At 38.4% G+C, this 23,184-nt stretch overlaps 2 protein-coding genes across 47 annotated transcripts in view; one reads left to right on the forward strand and one right to left on the reverse strand.

The window, feature by feature from the left end:
* Positions 1 to 6,154, reverse strand: part of LOC309499292 (uncharacterized protein) — a 548,614-nt gene extending 542,460 nt beyond the window's left edge. For 44 of the 46 annotated variants that reach the window (XM_082170476.1, XM_082170471.1, XM_082170463.1 and 41 more), the window contains exon 1: positions 5,356 to 5,875. In XM_082170476.1, coding sequence (XP_082026602.1) covers positions 5,356 to 5,498 — 143 coding nt within the window. In that variant the 5' untranslated portion in view covers positions 5,499 to 5,875. The other 2 variants (XM_082170484.1, XM_082170473.1) reach the window with 1 other exon arrangement.
* An 11,538-nt stretch (positions 6,155 to 17,692) lies between these two features.
* LOC309499332 (RILP-like protein 2) lies at positions 17,693 to 23,064 on the forward strand. Its single transcript, XM_082170574.1, has 4 exons — positions 17,693 to 18,083; positions 20,034 to 20,185; positions 20,354 to 20,479; positions 22,925 to 23,064. The coding sequence occupies exons 1-4, from the start codon at positions 17,787 to 17,789 to the stop codon at positions 22,944 to 22,946; spliced, it is 597 nt and encodes a 198-aa protein (XP_082026700.1). The 5' UTR covers positions 17,693 to 17,786; the 3' UTR covers positions 22,947 to 23,064.
* Positions 23,065 to 23,184: the final 120 nt, after the last annotated feature.

Here is a 23,184-nt window from a genome sequence, read left to right on the forward strand (position 1 = left end):
TCATAATATGCAAATTAGATGGGAAAATGTAATCCCTACATAAACTTTGGGTCATCCTTAATATTTCTCTAATTTACAGAAAGTCTCTATCTTTTATCACTTTTAAGATATAGCCTTTTGAAATTAAGATGTCCAAATCGAACGTTTTAGGAAAAAACCTCTGGCGCCTAAAGGGTTAAGGGTGTTGCATATAATCTCTTAAACGGTTCTCTTAGGTAAGGGAAACATTTAAGTGTTTCACGACAGCGATCCTGGATTCACGTTATAAAAGTCTGTTGTTGCCATAGATACGCAAAACACTAACACTTTCGCAATCAAATAAAGTAGGCTAGGATATCGGAATGGATAAAGAAAACAAAAAAAAGAGAGCCTAATTGGACAGAAGAGGAGAAATGCATTCTTCTTGACGAATATGGTAAAAGAAAAACAATTTTTGACCGTTGCGTTTAAATGACGGGAAAGCCCCCGCAACCCGGTGAACCTCTCTGCTGACAGACGATTTATGCACGTGGAAAACATCTCCCGCTAATATTGCGCGTCGATCAAATCGGTATTCCTGCAACAATTTTTTATCGCTAAGATGGTCCAAAGGGTTCTCCCTATCCCTAAAAATTATTCTTGGCACATAATGATCTTCAGCTGGTTCCATAAATTCAGCCATTTCGTCTTATTTTTGTCCGCGTTACTCTTAAGGTTACGATTTCCAAACCTTAAGTTATACTTAGGGAAATGACCGTTAAGGGGTTTTATGCAACACTTGATGCTTTTTAAGGGATTACTTAAGTGAAAAAACAGCGTTTAAGGGAAATTCTAAGTGTTTATGACGTTTCACTTAAAGAAACCCTTAAGTAACACTTAAGGGTTTTTTTCTGCAACACCCTTAGGTTTAAGGGAAACATAAGGGAGAACTTAAGGGAAAATTACACTTAAGGTGCTTTATGCAACTGGGCACTGACCCCTAAGGTCAAAGGGCTGTCCAATTTAGGACTTGCAGGCTGTAAGTTAAGCTAAACTAAAGTTCAGTATAATAGGATCACTGGTGGTGTCTTATCCATCTCTGGAGTTTAAAGAACCTTGGAAGATAACAATAACAGAGTATAAAGACTGGCCTGCCCCTCCCTCCTGGTCGCACTTGTTCCACAGACTGTACTTGTGACTTCTGTGTGGCAACTGGGCCTTCTTGCAAGAATAAATTACTTTTTAATGATCATTTGATTCCAGACTGTCTCTTACGCCAAAGATGATTGTTTAGTGAATTAAATTGCCACAACACCGTCAACAGATAGAGCGTTAACTGTACGTACACACCGCCGTCGACTTGAGCTGCAAAGAAGCTCTGGCCGCCCTGTCAAGGACACTTGTCAAAAAGTACGGGGAAGCTTGACGCTTGGCCGCTCTGAATAGTGAGTGCGCGCGCGCGGCCGGGGCTCTCTCTCTCTCTCTCGCGCTCTCTGCTCGTTCTTAGAGGCAGAAAAGCGCGTGCGCGCTTAAAATTTTGGTATGAACATTCACCCGCCAGTGTGGCGGATAGCCTTTTGAGATTTATTCGCCAAACAGAAAATCTACCCGCATTTGGCGCTTGGCGGGTGTTAATTTCGGACCCTGCACTTATGCTTGAACATGGTGTTTGTTATGGACAAGCTGTAACTAGCACAGAAGTCCAATAACAGAACACCACTCGGGTTCAGATCAGGGGGGCCGTTCCTCCCAATCACGCCCCTCCAGGTGTCACTGTCGCTGCCCACGTGGGCGTTGAAGTCCCCCAGTAGAACGACGGAGTCCCCAGTCGGAGCACTTTCCAGCACCCCTCCCAGAGACTCCAAAAAGGCCGGGTACTCTGCACTGCCGTTTGGCCCGTAGGCACAAACGACAGTGAGAGACCTATCCCCGACCCGAAGGCGCAGGGAAGCGACCCTCTCGTTCACCGGGGTGAACTCCAACACATGGCGGCTGAGCTGGAGGGCTATAAGCAAACCCACACCAGCCCGCCGCCTCTCACCATGGGCAACTCCAGAGTGGTGAAGAGTCCATCCTCTCTCGAGGAGTGTGGTTCCAGAGCCCAAGCCGTGCGTAGAGGTGATCCCAACTATCTCTAGTCGGAATCTCTGAACCTCACGCACAATCTCAGGCTCCTTCCCCGCCAGAGAGGTAACGTTCCATGTCCCTAGAGCTAGATTCCGCGTCCAGGGATCGGGTTGTCTAGGCCCCCGCCTTCGACTGCCGCCCGATCCACTTAGCACCGGCCCCTTACGGTCCCTCCTGCAGGTGGTGGGTCCACGGGAGGGTGGCCCCACGTCGCTCCTTCGGGCTGAGCCCGGCCGGACCCCATGGGGAGAGGCCCGACCACCAGGCGCTCGCATACGAGCCCCAACCCCGGGCCTGGCTCCAAGGTGGGGCCCCGGCTGCGCCATGCCGGGCGACGTCACGGTCCTCGAATTTATAGGCATCATAAGGGTTTTTGAACCGCTCTTAGTCTGACCCGTCACCTAGGACCTGTTTGCCTTGCGAGACCCTACCAGGGGCATATAGCCCCAGACAACATAGCTCCTAGGGTCGTTCGGGTACTCAAACCCCTCCACCACGATAAGGTGGCAGTTCAAGGACATATTTGCGTATGTGTAATGGTAATTTAGACATACAAATATTGCACATATTTTTCATCCGCTACCCGCCGTGAATTTTAGGAATGTCACAATCCACCCGTTTTAGCCACTTTTATGCGGCCCTCATGTCGTTCCAAACCCGTAGGACCTTCGTTCATCTTCAGAACACAAATGAAAATATTTTTGATGAGAGCTTTCTGTCCCTCCATTGACAGCTACGTCATTGCAACTTTCAAGGCCCAGAAAGGTGGTAAAGACATAGTTAAAATAGTCCATGTGACCACAGTAGTTCAACCTTAATGTTATGAAGCGATGAGAATACTTTCTGTGCGCAAAAAAAACCCCTAAAATAACGACTTTATTCAACAATTTCTTCCTTTCAATGTCATTCTCCTACGCTGTTGAGTAGTGTAAACAGCGCAGCGCTTCTGGGTTGTACGTCAGAACGTAGGCTCACTATTGGCCAGCATCACACGCATCACACACGACTATCGTCGGCCAAAAGTGAGCCTACGTTCTGACGTATTAAGGTTAAACAGGGTATCTGCACAATTTTTAAAGTCAAATTTAAGGCTTTTTAAGACCTTTTTAAGACCTGAAGAAATCAAAATTAATACCGTACATTAGGGGTGTGCAATATTGACAAAAATATGTCTAGATATTTTCAAAGTTTTGTTGATAATAATTAAATTATATTTTACTGATTGTATTTTTGTACTGGTACCCTGGCTGGTTTAGGCCTGTTGTTGACAGAAGACTCACAGTTCACAGTAGTGACCGAAATTAACATTTTTATTAAGGGGCAATGTTTGCCACCTTAAATTGATTTCCAGGGGCATTGTCACCTATATATGGATATTGTTTCTAAACGTAGAGGTATGCATCACCTTTTATGTCATATTCTAACATTCAAATTAAATTATATTAGAATAACACAGTAGAGCCCGACCGATATATCGGCGGGCCGATATTATCGGCCGATATTAGGCATTTTCCAAACTATCGGTTTTATAATGGCCGATAAATGAATATTAAAAAAATTAAATAAAAGCGGACGAAACACCCTTCAACCATGTTATGAGTGTTGGCGCTGCATAGTTTGTCCACCAGAGGGCACTATACAAGGAAGATCGCTAACATCAATAGCCGCGTTTCCACTGTCGGGCCAGGGCCGGGCCGTGCTAGTGCGTGCCAGTCGCGTTTCCACTGTCACTTTCCGGGCTTGATCGGGGCTTACTCGGGGCCAACGGCCAGGATTTCTGGCTCGTCGAATACCTTGGGCCAGAGCGGGCCAGCTCGGGCTAGAGGAGTGGTTACAAACAGAGGCGGAGTTCACCTGAGTCGGGAGACGGCAGCGCCGGATGATTCTGTAAGACTTTTAAAGTAATTTAACTCACGTTCATGTTTGAATGCCTTGTGTTTGTGATGCAAAAGACTATGCGCGCTAACCATTACCATAGTAAACATAGTAAACGCTTGAAGATACGCATAGTAAAAAAACAGTGAACGCTTGAAGAAATCAGACCAATCATAAAGGCTATCACAGTCATGTTTTTATTTTATCTGTCAGTAGCCTAGCCTACGTCTCGTCTCTTTATACCGGACTATCATGCTAAAATAAAGCAACTTTTTTTTCGGGAGCTTCCTCTGTTTCTCTGACTGAAAATATCTGTATGGGAGTCGAGAGAGTGCTAAAGCTCCTCAGGTCGTATTTTTGGTGGCATATATTGTAGAAATTATCATTCTTTCTAAATGTGATGTAAATACAGTATTGTGGCATAGTATCAGGACATCCTGGCTAGTGTCTGTAGCACACGTCTAGAGGCGAATGGCCGGATGATGGGCCTATTTGGGAGAAAGTCCAGGGCTGTTTTTTAGCCCCAGTCCGTCCCTGTCGCACACTCCTAAGCACATAAAGAATGAACTTACAATTGAACTGACACTTACTCGTTTTCTTCTCTCCTCTCGCGTGCAGGAGACAGATGTAGGCTAATATACTGCCGTAAGTGACGCGAATTGTCACGTCAACAAGCAAATCCACAAAGATAGAATTACAAAATATAATAAGAGCCGCTAATTAGATAGTTTTAATTTCGAAAGCATTTAGATAAGTCTAAGTCAAAGTGTCATCTAAAATGTAAGACCTTTCATAAATAAAAATAAGACATTTTTTTATTTATTTTAATTTTTTAAGACTTTTTATGGCCTTAAATTAAAAAAAAATCTAATTTAAGACCTTTTAAGACTTTTTAAGGATCCGCGGGGACCCTGTTAAACTACTGTGGTTGCATGGACTTTTTTAATGATGTTTTTACAACCTTTTCTGGGCCTTGAAAGTTGCAATGACATTGCAGTCAGTGGAGGGACTGAAAGCTCTCAGGTTTCATAAAAAATATCTTCATTTGTGTTCCGAAGATGAACAAAAGTCTTATGGGTTTGGACAGACATGAGGGTCAGCAATGAATGACAGAATTTAAATTTTTGGGTGAACTAACCCTTTAAGATTAAAATGACACTTTGAGAAGCTTGATAAATACGGGCCCTGAACCAGCAGTTAAAAAAAAATCCACTCAATTTTACACCTACTCCATTAAATAAAGGTGGAAAAAATCTCAGCTTACATTTACTTGATGTCATTGCTAGTATTATACTGACTGACTGAGAAAAATTATGATTCTAATTCAAAAGTGTCATACTATAAGTACATCTTTTATAGAAATAAATAAGGTAATGTAATGTTTGTTGAAAGTACCTGCATCCTGGAGAAAAATCTCCATCTCTGGATCCTTGTGAATTACCCATGATGAAGCTGCAGGAGAATCTGATGAGTTTGATCTCCTCCACTGACTCGTAATTTAGCAGAACATATCTGGAGTGTGGGAGAAAAAGGATCATGACATGTGACTGCGTTAACTCAAGCTCATTGGGTCTTTACTCACACAAACAAGTCGACCGTTGGATTTAGAATTTCAATTTTATGAAAAATAACTGACACCGAGAAACACTGATTGAACAAGTTAAGGTGAAAAAGAAAACAAACCCCGACCCACATCGACAGACACTGATCCGATAACAAAAAACTGTTTGTTGGCGTGTGTGAATTGGCCTATGTATGTTTACAAATAAGCTAAACTTCTGAAGAATCACAAACATCACGAAAAACAAAGGAAACATTGAAGTGAAAGAAACCCTTTATTAAAGGTTTCATATCAAACAATCACGTAAAATGTCCTCCAGAGATTCATATTAATATGAGAAAGTCACACATAAAATCTCACACGAGGCTGACTCCAGCTCCTTTTTCGCCAGCTCCTTATTCGTCGAACTATTCGTTCCACCTTAAAAAATGTTGGATGGTTGTTAACCCCTCCCCCTCGGTGCTTTTGGCCGTATTTCTTAAAGGAACAGTTGTATGTGAATTACAAGCCTGTGGATCGGGCAGCATTTTTCATTTAACAGTGAAAATAAATAGCCTACTCCTGAAAAGATTATCTTGTCTGCCTCTATAAATGGTGTAAGCTATGTGGTAAATTATTATTTTGTAATTACTAGTTGTTGTTTTTTAAGTATGGAGAAACGTGACATTATGTTTCCAACTGAGATTTAATATAATGTAATTTCTGTTCTTTATTAGAAGTTATACTCCAGTCTAACATATGCATACATATACATACATATACGCACATATACACACATACAGATATACATATACTGTATATACACACATATACTGTATATACACATATATACACATAAACACATATATACATATATACATACACACACACACACACACACACACATATACACATATATATATATATATATATGTGTGTGTGTGTGTGTGTGTGTGTGTGTGTGTGTGTGTGTGTGTGTGTGTGTGTGTGTGTGTGTGTGTGTGTGTGTGTGTGTGTGTGTGTGTGTGTGTGTGTGTGTGTGTGTACTGGACAAAGCATACTGGCGGTGTCATTACTTTAGTATTTCACAAGTTCTCAAAAAAACGGGAACGTAGAGGTATAGATCATTTCATTCTTAAACGAAATCTTGCATTACAACATTTTCTGATGTGTTATTATTGAAATATGGTACCCAGAATATGCCTCTCCATGCAACTTTGTGTGCCGACGAAGCATACTGGAGGTGTCATTACTTTAGTATTTCACAAGTTCTCAAAAAAACAAGCACGTAGAGGCAGGGCTGGACTGGGACAAAAAATCAGCCCGGGCATTTTGGCCCAGACTGGCCCACTTTAGCTGGAGATCATAAACACCACCCATCTTTGCACGCCCTTAATTGTATGCATACCAACTCCTATTCCTTAAAACCACTAATGCCATGTAATAAGTGAGTATAGGAACGAGTGAAAATTTGACATTTATTAATTAATACAGTTGAACTATACTCCACAGTGATGAATCCTAAAACAAGCTATAAGCTGCAATGGCATAGCAATACCAGTGTTTCTCACAGGATTTTTGGTAAAACTGTGGTGGGTGGACCTAGGTTCTTCTAGGGGGGTCCGGGGGCATGAACATATATTTTGACACATTTTACAGTGTCTGGCTGCTTTAAGGGACTGGTTCTATTTTCTCTGCACAATCCTTGCGTTTCTTCTCCATCTCGCAGACTATTTTGACAGATACACACTGACACTGCTGCACGCTCGCTCACTCGTTTAAAGTTGTGATTGGGCCAGCCCAGTGTCAATCAAGAAAAGAACCAATGGGCCGCTGATCTACGTGTTTCATGGGCTGGTCTGTCAGAAAAAAAAAACTAACACTGACTTTTTTTGACCACTGCATTACACCGGCACAAACCCAGCGCCGCCAATTAAGCAAAACAAAACAAAACAAATGGGTGTACAAATGTTATGGGCCGTAAAAAAAAAAAAAAAAAAAAAAAATTACAATTAAAATTGTGTGAGAATGAGATGCAAATGCCCGGTATGCCCGATGGCCAGTCCAGCCCTGCGTAGAGGTATAGATAATTTCATTCTTAAACGAAATTTTGCATTACAACATTTTCTGATGTGTTGTTATTGAAATATGGTACCCAGAATATGCCTCTCCATGCAACTTTGTGTGCCGACGAAGCATACTGGAGGTGTCATTACCAGAGGTGGGTAGTAACGAAGTACATTTACTTCGTTACATTTACTTGAGTATTTTTTTGGAAAAATTGTACTTTTAAGAGTAGATTTGAATGTGGGTACTTATTACTTTTACTCGAGTACATTTCTAATGAAAAAACTGTACTTTTACTTCGTTACGTTGGGCGACGTCCTTCTCGTTACTTTATTTTAATGCAATATGTGTTGTTAAATGCGTAGTTTATTCCAAGCGCGCTGTATCTTTTTTTCTGGGCTTGAGCGATGCTCAATTCACAAATGAATCACTCTTTTGAGTCGATTCTGTTCAAAGACTTTATCAAACAAGTTGGCAGATCTGTCTAAATCGGTTCGCGAATCAGTTTGAATGATTCAGTTCCTGATTCTGTTCAGTTCCTGCACGCACTGAATCGTCTGAAGCGATTTCAATTCACACTCGACTCGGAGTCGTAACAGGAAGATTTAAGGACATCAAGAGCGTTGGATGAAGTGGCCGTGGACCTACAGTACAGTCAAGTGAGAGCAAATCTTCAAATGCATCATATATTTGCCAGCGATGAAGATCTTTATTAGTTGAACATCTTCGTAAGCTGTCTGTGAATGAATGATTCCACAGGACGATACATTCGATTTCATTTAACTCAGGTAATACATTTTACAACCAAACAGATTATTATGCCATGATAGCACTACTAGAAAGGATGACATTACCCGTTTTTTGGACATAATACATTCATTTCTACATTAAATAAGCTACCATTGTCCACAGTTTATGAACACCCGCCATCCTGCGGTAGTTTGTGTGTATTGTTGCGCAGCGGCTTACGAATTCGACTTGAAAACGAATGCCTTTGCCTGCCGTACACACAGTTAACCAGTTTAAACATGCTTGCAGAAATATACATTTGATTATATTTTGGAGAACAGACAGAAAAAGATCCGTCGATGTACTTGTGTTTGTTTTTTTGTGTTCAGATGTTCAGTAGCAGTCATGAGCGCGAGCACATGTGAAGAGTTTTAACTCTTTCTTCTCTGTGTCAATTACATGCCTTTGAATGCAACACTCTGCAGATTCACTTCATTTCGACATTGTCTAATAATCCAAATGTAGTTGTATAAGTTACTATTATACAAACCAAAGGACAGGCAATGATTTTCGGGCTACAGATGGCAGAAATAATGTTTTTTGTTGCAAAGAGAGCCAATCTACTTATGAAAATAATAGTCATTTAAAAAAAAAAAAAATCTAAATAATATTATTTTATTTATATATGACGACTTCAGATGCAAAAGCCTCTAAGTACCATCTGAAATGTTCTTCTAAAAGAGCATTTTTATCAAGTTTGTATGTTTATGTTCAGTTATTTAACTTAAATGGCAATGAAAAGTACCTATTAATTGTCATTAAAAGTGAAATTACTGAACTTAAATATACAAGCTTGATAAAAATGCTTGTTTTAGAAGAAAGTTTCAGATGGCACTCAGAGGCTTTTGCATCTGAAGTCTTCATATATATATATATATATATATATATATATATATATATATATATATATATATATGTATTGTATAAATATAAATGAATATATATATATATATATATATATATATATAAAATAGAGGCCTATATGATCCGAAGTAAGTTACTCGCTACTTGAGTAGTTTTTTCATTGGATACTTTTTTACTCTTACTCAAGTAACTATTAAGATTATTACTTTTACTTTTACTTTGAGTAAATATTTCTATAAGTACTTGTACTTTTACTTGAGTACAGTTTTTGGGTACTCTACCCACCTCTGGTCATTACTTTAGTGTTTCACAAATTCTCAAAAATACAAGCATGTAGAGGTATAGATAATTTCATTCTTAAACCAATTATTGCATTACAACATTTTCTGATGTGTTATTATTGAAATATGGTACCCAGAAAATGCCTCTCCATGCAACTTTATGTGCCGATGCAGCATACTGGAGGTGTCATTACTTTAGTATTTCACAAGTTCTCAAAAAAACAGGAACGTAGAGGTATAGATAATTTCATTCTTAAATGAAATCTTGCATTACAACATTTTCTGATGTTTTATTGTTGAAATATGGTACCCAGAATATGCCTCTCCATGCAACTTTGTGTGCCGACGAAGCATACTGGAGGTGTCATTACTTTAGTGTTTCACAAATTCTCAAAAATACAAGCATGTAGAGGTATAGATAATTTCATTCTTAAACCAATTATTGCATTACAACATTTTCTGATGTGTTATTATTGAAATATGGTACCCAGAAAATGCCTCTCCATGCAACTTTATGTGCCGATGCAGCATACTGGAGGTGTCATTACTTTAGTATTTCACAAGTTCTCAAAAAAACAGGAACGTAGAGGTATAGATAATTTCATTCTTAAATGAAATCTTGCATTACAACATTTTCTGATGTTTTATTGTTGAAATATGGTACCCAGAACATGCCTCTCCATGCAACTTTATGTGCCGATGCAGCATACTGGAGGTGTCATTACTTTAGTATTTCACAAGTTCTCAAAAAAACAGGAACGTAGAGGCATAGATGAATTCATTCTTAAATGAAATCTTGCATTACAACATTTTCTGATGTGTTATTATTGAAATATGGTGCCTAGAATAAGCCTCTCTATGCAACTTTATGTGCCGGCGAAGCATACTGGAGGTGTCATTACTTTAGTATTTCACAAGTTCTCAAAAAAACAGGAACGTAGAGGCATAGATTAATTCATTCTTGAATTAAATCTTGCAGTTTATATACTGTCTATGGTTTAAATGGAGTTCTTAAGAGGCGCTTTGCATGCCTTAACTACCTGAGAGCGGAACCACAGAAAGCATGCAACATAACCCTTGCCTGTATTGTCCTGCACAACATCGCTACTAAGCGCAATGTCCCTCTCTGTGCTGACAATGATGCACCTGAGCCCCTTGGAGACCCTAACCAACCTCCTGCATTCTGCCAGAACGAGCAAACAGGACGTGCAACAAGGGACGCAATAGTTAGACACTATTTCTGATTTGGATTTGTTTTGGATTTCAAAAATCAGTGATTGCCATTCTTTGCATGTTTTTGGTTATTCTGTAATCATTGCATGCATCACTAATAAATATTCTAAAAACAAAAATATTTTCGATTGTGATGAATATATATATCAATTAGTGACAGAATAAAATTTATTGTTTTTGGTCAATTTTGACAGCTGTTTGGGGGATTATTTTATGAGGCCAAACTCTTTCTACTTTGCTGTAGGCCTATACTGAAAGGCTGAATACGTTAAAGCCTACCTAATCACTGTAGCCTGACGGATGAACAAATAAAATTAAAACCTTATGAATAAATAGGATATCTTGTAAGATACTGCATGATCCAAATATAGTATTATTTGATACATTTTTAAAGTTTTCATTACATTTTGGGCATGAAACCCACGCTGAATCCACCCTTCTGATGGGATCAGTTTAATCCAGATTCAAAGTGATCCAAATCCTACAAAAAAGTTCTGAAAAACCCAAACTAAAGGTTTGATCCGGATCAGGGCCGTGCAGAGACCTCTGGAGGGGCAGGTGCTCAAGGTATAAAAGGGGGCACATGGAACAAGGCTTTAAATAGGGCTGTGCTCAAAATATCAATACAGCAATATATCAATATGGATGATTCTGTATCGATACGGCAGCAAATGCATTGATGCATTTTTGAAAAAGAAACAGAACAGAAAAGACACATTTTAAGTTAAAAAGTTAAAAAAATAAAATAATTATGTGCACCTATTAATAACTCTGGGATTAGAAACTGAAGTATCTTAAGTTGTCCCAACCTGATGGCTTTTCCTTCTCTGTTATACAGAATAATAAAGAACAGCTGTTATAGTAAACTGTGTAGGACAAATTCAACGTGGCCCATGTTTCGTTCAGTACAGTACAGTTTTATTTAATGCCATGTCGGCATCTGTGGCTACTTTCATGGCATAAACTGATTTACAAAAATACAAGAGTTACATTTATACAATGAAAATAAAAACAAAGCAAACAGAAAAAAATACAGCAAATAATACTTTACAATATTTTTAACATTAATGTGATACCTGTTCTGGTAAATGCTTACTAAAGTCCTTAAGTGAGTTTGCTGCCTTTGCTGTTGCTGATGATGATGATGATGATGATGATGATGATGATGATGATGATACTGCTGGAGCTGATCTGAGACTGTAGACATTAAAACAAACATATAGGAGATATATTAGCTGATTAAAAAATGTTTATGTGACCATGACAAGATGTAAAGATTGCTGACAGTGTATAGAACTGGCTCACTAGCTCACTGACCTGCTGTAAAGCTGACTCTGTCCAGGCTGCTAGAGGAGATGTTCACAGAGGCTGCTGCACACAAAACATAAGATACTGGTAAGCCTTACCAGTGTTGTGATCATTTTTAAGGCACTCTACGTTTTTTAAATAAATATTGTAATAATAAAAATAAATGTTTAAAGTATAAATAATAGTTTTTAGTCAAATAACATAAAAAGACCAGACCCCTCGACGCCCGTGAAACTTTTCTCCCTCAAACTGCAAGCTAACGTTACTTCTACAGCCTACACACAGAAATATAAACAACATTTCTGCATGCTCTCTTCACGTCGTTCTTGTAAAATAATAATAATAAGTAAAAGCACTTCGCTGAGAATGAAACACCACTTACCAGCAGCCGCAGAGTTGAAGATATCCTCTGGTAGTGCGCGTTGCCGCGCGAAATAAAAAAAATGCGCGTGCAGCGTGAGGAATCGTCCCGGTTGAGTTCGTAAGGTGAAAGGTCATCATGTGGGTCATTTTATTTACGGCTAAATTATTATTCATTCATTTTACTAATAGTTAGATTGGGCAGGCATCCACAAAAGGGCCTTTAATTACAAAAAAAGGAGAGGAAATTTTGCCTTGACAAAAGGGCACTTTGGGCACCAAGGGGCAAAAGGGCAGGTGCTCAATCATCATCATCATCATCATCAGCAACAGCAAAGGCAGCAAACTCACTTAAGGACTTTAGTAAGCATTTACCAGAACAGGTATCACATTAATGTTAAAAATATTGTAAAGTATTAATTGCTGTATTTTTTTCTGTTTGCTTTGTTTTTATTTTCATTGTATAAATGTAACTCTTGTATTTTTGTAAATCAGTTTATGCCATGAAAATAGCCACAGATGCCGACATGGCATTAAATAAAACTATACTGTACTGAACGAAACATGGGCCACGTTGAATTTGTCCTACACAGTTTACTATAACAGCTGTTCTTTATTATTCTGTATAACAGAGAAGGAAAAGCCATCAGGTTGGGACAACTTAAGATACTTCAGTTTCTAATCCCAGAGTTATTAATAGGTGCACATCATTATTTTTTATTTTTTTTACTTTTAAACTTAAAATGTGTCTTTTCTGTTCTGTTTCTTTTTCAAAACTGCATCAATGCATTTGCTGCTGTATTGATATTTTGAGCACAGCCCTATTTAAAGCATTGTTCCATGTGCCCCCTTTTATACCTTGAGCACCTGCCCCTCCAGAGGTCTCTGCACGGCCCTGTTCAATAGGGATGCACCGAAATGAAAATTCTTGGCCGAAACCGAAAACCGAAAAAGAGGAAACTAAGGCCGAAAACCGAAACACCGAAATAAATTATGCCAATTATTAGTACCATTGCATTTATGGCTATGACTGTGTACTAACTTTACTATAATCAAGGCATTGCATAAATTAATATTAAAGTTTCAAAGAATAAATCAATTAAAATTGTATGCAAATATTTATTTAGCACATTGCAAAGTATAAAATTAAATGTTTAACTTGACCCCACTCATGTGTACATTAAATAATAATGTAAAAGCCTACTGGCCTGCAGAAAGGTTTAAAAATGAAATGTTCTCTCATAAAAACAAAGTGCATTTAGGTCAATACTGCCATAGCCCATAATAATATCTGCAGCTATATGCTCATGGACGTGAGTTGCAAAAACCATAAACAGCTAAGGTAAACACACACACCTCTGATAAATGACGGCTGCTCTGCACACACACGCAAGGTCTCTCGCTCCCTCTCTCTGCCGCGCGCGCGCTACGTATGCGCGCTCATGCTCGCTCGCGATTCCGGGAGATTTAAACTAATTTGCGGGCATCAGGGAGCCGCTATCAATACGCAGGAGACTCCCGGAACTTCCGGAAGACTTGGGACGTCTGTGTTTTAAAAATCGCTGTCCGTGGGTCACTCTCAGATATATTGAAATACGTCCACACCGCAGATATGTTGCTTCAGACAAGCACGTGCAGGTCGCGGTATCTGCTGTTTGCGTCATCACAACATTTCGGCCGTATTGTTTCGGTGATAAAAGTCTTTCGGCCGAAAACCGAAAATACACTTTTGGGCCATTTTCGGCCGAAAATTTTCGGTGGCCGAATATTCGGTGCATCCCTACTGTTCAACAACAAATGTTGAGGTTCCATCGTAGTATTTCGTGCACGCGTGAACGTCATGGCAACGTAAAACACAAAGTACCTCACGTGGGAAACACTTAATGTGATGCGTAAATGCCCGTAACTAACATAAATCAAGCAAACTAGTGTGCATAGGCCACAAAGTGTTGGCAAAATAACACTTTCATCCGACCGGAGGGAATAATGTGGAATTTTTTCTAGAAAACTTCTTACACAAAATAAATTCAAGCACTTTCAAGGACCTGTATCTCTGCATGTTTATTTTCCAAAACTTTACAGGGCCTTACTTTTTTCTTTTCTTTTTCAGATTCACAAACTTTCAAGGATTTCAAGGACCCGTGGGAACCCTGCAAACAGTATTCTCTTCGCTTGATAAACTTAAGGTTGAGCCACTGTAGTCACTTGGACTATTTTAAACATTGTCTTTACTAACTTTCTGGGCCGGCAAGTTTCAATTACAGAGAAGCCTATGTGAGACAGCGCTCAGATTTAATCAGAAATATCTTAATTTGTGTTCTGAAGATGAACGAAAGTCTTGCGGGGTTGGAACAACATGAGGGTGAGTAATTACTGACAGAACTTTCACTTTTGGGTGAACTAACACTTTAAGGTTTTTGGGCCAATCACAATGCACTGGATCGCTGGCCAATCAGGGCACACCGTGGATGAGCTTTGTAAAAATCATTGACTTTTTTTTAACCTAAAACCGCGTAAACACATTGCATTAAACTAAATACACAAAATAATGTTCTTTTTTAGAACCATCATATGACCCCTTTAATGCCTTATTCTGCATGACCATATTCTACGTCCCTTAAAGGGATAGTTCACTTTGAAATTAATTTTTGGTATGTTTTAGCTTACCTCAAAGGCATCCAAGATGTAGGTGTCTTTTTTTTCGGAGTAGTTTCAATTTTGATATTTTTAGGTCAAACCGTTCTTGTCTGTCAGTCATATAATGCAGGTCTATGGTCACTGTCTCAAAACAGCATGCACAAAGTCCAAATTAAACAATTCCCCATCATCCAAATTAAACAATTCCCCATCGTAAGTACACATTGATGGCTTAAGACACGAAACGAGCGGTTTGTGTGAGAAAACGAACAGTATTTATATAGTTTTTGTCCTCTTGTAAACACACACACCCAAATGATCAGAGGACGCGGGTGCTTCGGTCTGCGCAAGCGCCGGAAAGCGTCAGAGGGCGCGGGCGCTTCGATCTGCGCAAGCGCCGGAAATTATCTCTCGTGAATCCACACTGTCTATTACTATTATTATTATTATTAGGCTAGTAGTAGTAGTAGTATCATTGACTGCACCCTTATGAGTAGTACACATAGTTTCACATTGGTTTGACTAGCAGCTGCTTAGTATAGGCTACATATATCTTCTCTTCTTATAACATATCTTATAACTCTCTCATGTAAAACCATTCTTACCAAATATATGGTGCAGAAATACATTTTATTGCTCATTTCATGTAATGCCAGCTTTACAAATACAAAGGACACATACAAAGACGTTGTTCACATACCTCCGTTGGATGAGAAAACACCATAGGCACAGCTGATGATGTCAGTACTATGCGATCCTCTCCTTGGTTTATAAAATCATCAGGGGAAAAATGATCGCTGCAGACCCTCCTCAACTTTAGTACGTTTATGGGTGTGTTGATATCCAGCCGAAGAGCGATCAACCATAACTTCAAGAGGGAAGGATTATAAATTGGGAATTCGTGAAAACTCACCACTCCCGGATGAGTTTGCGCGAGCATACGAAATTGTTTTCTTTTACGTCGGTTTAAACATCCTGGATAAGCGCAAATTAGAACCATTTCGATTAGCCGTTTTACCTACAATCTCTGTTCTGTGTAAACAATGAGTGACGTACACGCGCGAGAGATTATTTCCGGCGCTTGCGCAGATCGAAGCGCCCGCGCCCTCTGACCTTTTCCGTCGCTTTCCGGCGCTTGCGCAGACCGAAGCACCCGCGTCCTCTGATCATTTGGGTGTGTGTGTTTACAAGAGGACAAAAACTATCTAAATACTGTTCGTTTTCTCACACAAACCGCTCGTTTCGTGTCTTAAGCCATCAATGTGTACTTACGACGGGGAATTGTTTAATTTGGACGATGGGGAATTGTTTAATTTGGACTTTGTGCATGCTGTTTTGAGACAGTGACCATAGACCTGCATTATATGACTGACAGACAAGAACGGTTTGACCTAAAAATATCAAAATTGAAACTACTCCGGAAAAAAAGACACCTACATCTTGGATGCCTTTGAGGTAAGCTAAAACATACCAAAAATTAATTTCAAAGTGAACTATCCCTTTAATCCTACCTAAACTTAACAACTACCTTACTAACTATTAATAAGCAGTAATAAGAAGTTTATTGAGGCAGAAGTCGTAGTTAACAGTAAGTTAATAGTGAGAATTGGACCCTAATCTACTTAAGCAACATGAATCAATTCACAACAACACTGTACCACAATAGAAAAAGGCAGCAGTCTGACACACCAGCAGAGGAAATAACTAATACACGCCTCAGTGAAGATCAGTGAGTATTTATCCTCCCTTTCTCTCCTCCAAGACCAAGAGCAGAGCAGTGATGAGAGCTTTCACCGGACACTACTTTACCTGAGACAAGAGACAAAATGAACAGCTACTGCCACACAGTGGACCAACACACACATGACATATCAAGAGGAAACTTCAGAATGTCATTTTGTAAATTCAGTTAACCTTTTCAGAAATATGAATAAAAGTGTGTATTTTATATATTCTGCAAAAGCATATAAAGTTGTGCACATTTTCACGACTTTCACTTTTGTACAAAAACTAAATTAGCAAATGTTTCCACATCATCTGTAGATTCTGTACATGCTATCAGCAATATGTTATAATTTAGCAGTAAGCAAATGCATACTGTTCTTAAAGGGATAGTGCACCCGAAAATATTCATCATTTACTCACCCTCAAGTTGTTCCAAACATGTATGGATTTCTCTCTTCTGCTGAACACAAAACAAGATATTGTGAATGTCTGTTACAAAACAGTTTATTTCCCCCATTGACTTCCATAGTATTCTGATCAACAAGTTTGGTTACCAACATTTTCTTTTGTGTTCAGCAGAATAGATAAATAAATTCATACAAGTTTGGAACAACTTGAGGGTGAGCTGTCCCTTTAAGCGAACATCTTCTGTGTATAATAATACAATTATATTGTGTGTATTTATTGCCGATTGCCAGCTGGTTCCGTTGAACAGCGTATAAATTGTATGACATTAACAAAATGTAAGCGTTTTCAAATTAAATTTCGCACAGAATTGTTCCACGGGATTGTTATGGAGATGTTAGCGGGAATAACAGTCACTCATGCTTCATTAACCGTGTTGTTCATGGAGCGACTCTGCCATTGGCTGGTTAACACGTCAATCAAACGCTCGAAGTTCCAGTAAAGTAGATGAGCCAGTTTGGAAGAGGAAGTTGTCCGGTAATTTGCGAATACAGTGGGACAGTGAGATCAGCTGGACTCGCCATATCTTTGGGAAAGTTACTGTGTTTTGAGACAGAATGGAAGGGCGACTGGACAGTTCTCCCATGGAGGCTTTCGACAAGGACGTGTTGGAAATGACTGTTGAAGATGTTTATGACATTTCCTACGTGATCGGCAGAGATTTATTAAAAGTCAACACAGGTGGCCGGGAATTCTCGGATTTACAGTTCAAAATCGTCCGTGTGCTGGAAATGTTTGAGACAATGGTGAACAAGTACAATCTGTCGATGGAGGAGCTGAGGATGGAGATGGATAATATGAAGCGAGAGATGGACAGAGTTGTAGCAGAAGGTTCGAGTGGTAATACTAACAATGTGAGTGGGTTCATGTAATGTTGAAGTTCAGAACAAAATTCATAAGGTGTGTAGTGTCGTCTTAATTAGTGCCGTCAAATCGATTAATCACATCTAACATAAAAGTTATATGTATGCATAAAGTATATTTATGTGTGTGTGTATACTATACACAGAGTGTGTGTGTGTGTGTGTGTGTGTGTGTAGGCTATATATATATATATATATATATATATATATATATATATGAATATGTCTGTTAATATACAGTATACACACACATATATAAATATATTATATTCTATATTAGTGCTGTCAAATCTTTAATCGCGATTAATTAATAGCATCTTAAATAAAAGTTTGTTTACATGTATATTATTTATAATATATATATATATATATATATATATATATATATATATAGCCTATATATAAATGTGTGTGTGTGTGTACTATAACACACACAGACATAATATATAAATATAATAACATGTATACATATCAGTGAGAGAGTATATGTCGTAATTTAAAATGGAAAAATGCTGTTTTATAGATGTTAGAAATGTCACTTTCAAACAAAAGATTGCTATCAAATAACACACACAGGTTCCTAACTGATGACGAAGACGTAACAGAGCAGCTATCAAATGTTAGACCGTATTCTAGGTTATATTGGTGTAGGTTTTTGGTTCAATAATTAAAACTTTTTCTTTTTCTTTTTTTTCAGAATTAAGTAGTAGGAAATTACTAAAATAAAAATTATATCAACTATGCATTCCGTTAATTTTGTGAATTGGTATGTTTCGTCACGGCGCAAAGAAATATAGAGCTGAGTAACATCAGCATAACAGTGAAAACTAACACCATGCTTCCTAATGATATCTTCCAAGGGTAGCATGTACAAGATGAAAAGCAACGGTCCTAGTACTGAGCCTTGTGGTACACCATACTGAACGTGTGATTGATAAGACATCTCTTTGTTTACTGCTACAAACTGATAACGGTCAGATAAGTATGATTTAAACCATGCCAATGCAATTCCACTAATGCCAAAGTAATTTTCGAGTCTATTGAAAAGAATGTTGTGGTCGATAGTATCAAATGCAGCACTAAGTAAATCCAGTAAAACTAATAAAGAGATACAACCACGATCGGATGATAAGAGCAAATCATTTGTAACTCTAATTAGAGGTGTCTCCATGGTACGGTCTAAATCCTGACTGAAACCCTCGCAGATATCATTTCTTTCTTAAAAAAGAACACCGTTGTGAGGATACTACCTTTTCTAGTATTTTTTACCAAAAAGGGAGATTCAAGATCGATCAGTTTTTAACTAGTTCTCTAGAATTAAGTTTTTCTAATAAGAGGTTTAATAACAGCCAGCTTAAAAGTTTTTGGTACGTACCCTGATGACAATGATGAATTAATCATTTTAAGAATAGGAGCTATGACTTCTAGAAGAATCTCTTTTAGAAGCTCAGTCAGTATAGGGTCTAACATGCATGTCGTTGATTTAGATAATTTAACTAGTTTAGATAATTCTCTGTTTAGAAATGTCTCAAGTTGAAGCTTTATTTCTTTTTCATTTAGCCACTGTATCAAATAAATACCTAGGGTTGTATTTGCAAAGTAAGCATACCTAGCAGTTTTAATGCCTCTCTGTATACAGTATCATTATCCTTCCACGCAATGCGAAATACCTCTAGTTTTGTTTTCTTCCAGTTTCTCATTATATAACTCAAAGGTATAGTGCACTCAAACTCATCATCAAATGCTCATATATGTAAACATCATATACGTTACTAGTCTTATTGTGAACATCCATGCATATAGGCTATTTCTTTTTTCAACCTTTTAATCTTGTAACAAACGAGACTTTTTTAAAAAGGGTCTATTTCCAGTTTGTGCAAACACTTACTTGTACATAATGCAAAGTATGAATTTTTTATTATTATTATTATTCTTTTATAGGAAAGTATTGGGCCAAACAAACTAGTTGTGGACTTAAAAGACCCAAACAGACCACGATTCACCATGCAGGAGTTAAAGGAGGTTCTGCAGGAGAGAAACAAACTCAAAGCCCAGCTTATGGTGGCCCAAGAGGAACTACAGCTCTACAAGAGGTAAAGAGTTGATTGACAGGTTGGCTGAGAAAAAAGATAAGAAAATGGAAGTCAGTAAGGTCCAATGTTCTTCAAAAAATACAAATTATTTTTCAGAAGACATGCATATAGATTTGGATTTACATGAGGTCAAATTTGAGGTAAATGTAGCATCTGATGTGCTTGCAGTGGAGTCCTCGGGTCAGAGCAAAGCATGGTGGAAATAAACCTGGACACGCTTCCGCAGTCAGAACCAGAACCCAAACCCTCCAGTATTATAGAGGACAACAAAGAGAAGAGCACTATTCAGAAACTGTGAGTGTTTGCCAATTTATGCACAATGCCATGTTTTGAGCTCTGTGCATTTCCAGGTCTATTTTGATAATCAAATAATTAAACTTATCAAGTTTATTCAACCAAAAGTAGGTATTAAAAATAGGGTTACACTTTATTTTGATAGACCACTTTCGACATTCTACTCACTACAAGTAACTACATGTCAACTAACTCTCATTACAGTATTAGTAGACTGTTAGGTTAAGGTTTGGGTTAGTAGAATATGTTGTAGTTCCAAAGTTACTTAAGCCGGGTTCACACTGTGCGATTTATTATAGTCCTTTACAATTGTTGCTTGTCCGACTGTACGAACATGATCCTCGCTGTAAGCCATGTCACACTGTAAGATCTCAGTTGTCATTAATGTCAGACTGTACGGCTGTCATAAAAATGGACGCACGCAAGAAAAGTTGTCCGGAGTTTTACATCATCAATCATTGACGCGTTCGGTGATGTGAGCTGCGTTACACGCGCGATTGAACTGATGGATACAAAGAAATCTCTAACGTTAATTTTGGTCATGGCTTGTCTTGAAAAACGAAGACACTTTGACGTGGTCGTAGGAGAAGTCACACTGCAGGACCATGGGCCGGTTTCACAAAGCTATTTTAGACCGGTCTATAGTGTTAGACAAGCTTAAAATTTGCTCATAGACCAGTGTAAGGCAAGTTAGACTGTTTCACAAAAATAAAGACTGACTTAATTTAGACCAAAAAAATTAGACACCTTACCCCCAGGCTAACTTAGGTCTACTCTATGTTACCTTGGCAACCAGCAGTAACAATCAGTTACATTACAAACAGAAAAGGGAAAATGGCTCATAATTTAAACATTTCTTCTTGTTACTACATTCTCCACTAAATTTCCCAAGTAAAATGTCCTTGTAACTGTGATACTCCTCCAACAAACACATATGTTCCGCTGGGGTAAACTGCACTGAGCGGTTGAATGCGCTTACTCGATCCGCCATGTTTTTTGTTTTGAAAAGTGTCTTATTTTACCCAGAATGCATTGCAGTGTAGTCCTACTTAAGACAGTCAGAGTCTTAAGTGCTTTGTGCAACGGTCTGATTTAGATATCTATCTGAAGTCTGACTATCTACTATATCTAAGCCATAGTCAAAGTCTATCTTTGTGAAACCGGCCCCATGAGTCAAATCTTCTGAAACTGCCAGAAATTCGTCTGAGGTAAAATGAGATCGGAACGGTCATTAATCGGCTGTCGGTGAACATGTCAAACTAGCGATCAAAGACTTCAGATTTTAGCCTAGGATCAGAGGATTCTTTTAGGGTTTGCAAAATTCGTCTCAGACGGCCAAAATCGCACAGTGTGAACCGGCTTTATAGTCAGTCTTTTGTGGAGCATCAAAATTAAGTGTTAGCAGATATTAAACAGACAGTCTACTAATACTCCAATGAGAGTCAGGTGACATGTTGCAGATTTACTTATAGGTAGTAGAATGTTTTAACTATCGAAATAAAGTGTTACCAAAAATAGTTGATATGATAGACGGTTTTACTCTTAGTCTTCAGTGTCACATGATCCTTCAGAAATCATTCTAATATGAAGATTTTAAAAAAAACACAAAAAAAACCCCACGTAATTCTAAACTTTAGACCGCTATGTAAATGGCTTGAAATACATATACGTACTAGTGTTGCAGGGAAGGTGTGTGTGTTTTTACCTGTAAAGTCTTGTAGAATTTCTTGACCTTTTTACATTTATAGAAGACTCATGTGAGTGGCTTTACCAGTTGTGGGAGGTTTGGAGTCTTGCCCACTGGAGTTTGCCCATCTATCTCGAGTTAGTCATGTTCATTTGAATCATTATGATGCATAGTGTTTCAAAACAGCTTTACAGAGAGACTGTATTTTGTCAGTATAGCCTCACAAGGAATATGCTCTAATGTCTTTGAGTGCCAAGTGAGCTAACCAAAGACAACTGTGACAAAGCTTCTCAAGATGGAGAGAGAAACTGAGAGAAACCCATCCTGTGGGAACAAATTATGTCCAAATTACAATAATATTTAGCTCTGTAAGTAATAGAAGTCACATAGTCAATGAATAGAGCAAGTATGAATTCAGTCCTTGTGCAACTTTTGATGTGTCTGGGCAGCCTTGATAAACATGAGCAAAACAGACCATGGGAAAATGTATTTTGTGTTTGTCCTCTTGGTATTGCATTAAAAATAATCACAAAATTCTAACACCTAACATAAACTTATTTGGTGGAGTAAAGTTCAAAAAGTTTATTGCATCACATTTCCTTCTTAAAGCATCAGTGAAAGTTTGTTAAAGATGTTCATGACATTTCTCAGCATAGATTTATTAAGCTTATTTTCTACAAATGTCTTGCTCTTAAAAAATAATGCATTTTTGGCTCAATGTTTGTCTTCCTGACAAACCATTTCTCTCTCTTTTTCAGGTTCTCATTTCGACAAAAATAGTCATCTGCAAAACCTAACCAGGATTTAGTACAACAAACCAAACACATCTGAAACAAACCAGGCCCTTTCCAACAGAGCGAGGAGAGATGCGGTGATGTGACTTTTTTTTTTTTTTTTTTTTTTTTTTTTTACAATACTGACCCATTTCTGGCTGGAAATCCTTTGCCTAACTTTTTTAATGAGTACGTTTTTAACTTGGTGTTTGTAACTGTTCTCACTTACTTCATAATTGAGTGTG

Source organism: Leuciscus leuciscus (assembly GCF_965113295.1).
Source record: "Leuciscus leuciscus genome assembly, chromosome: 5".
Classification (NCBI taxonomy): domain Eukaryota; kingdom Metazoa; phylum Chordata; class Actinopteri; order Cypriniformes; family Leuciscidae; genus Leuciscus; species Leuciscus leuciscus.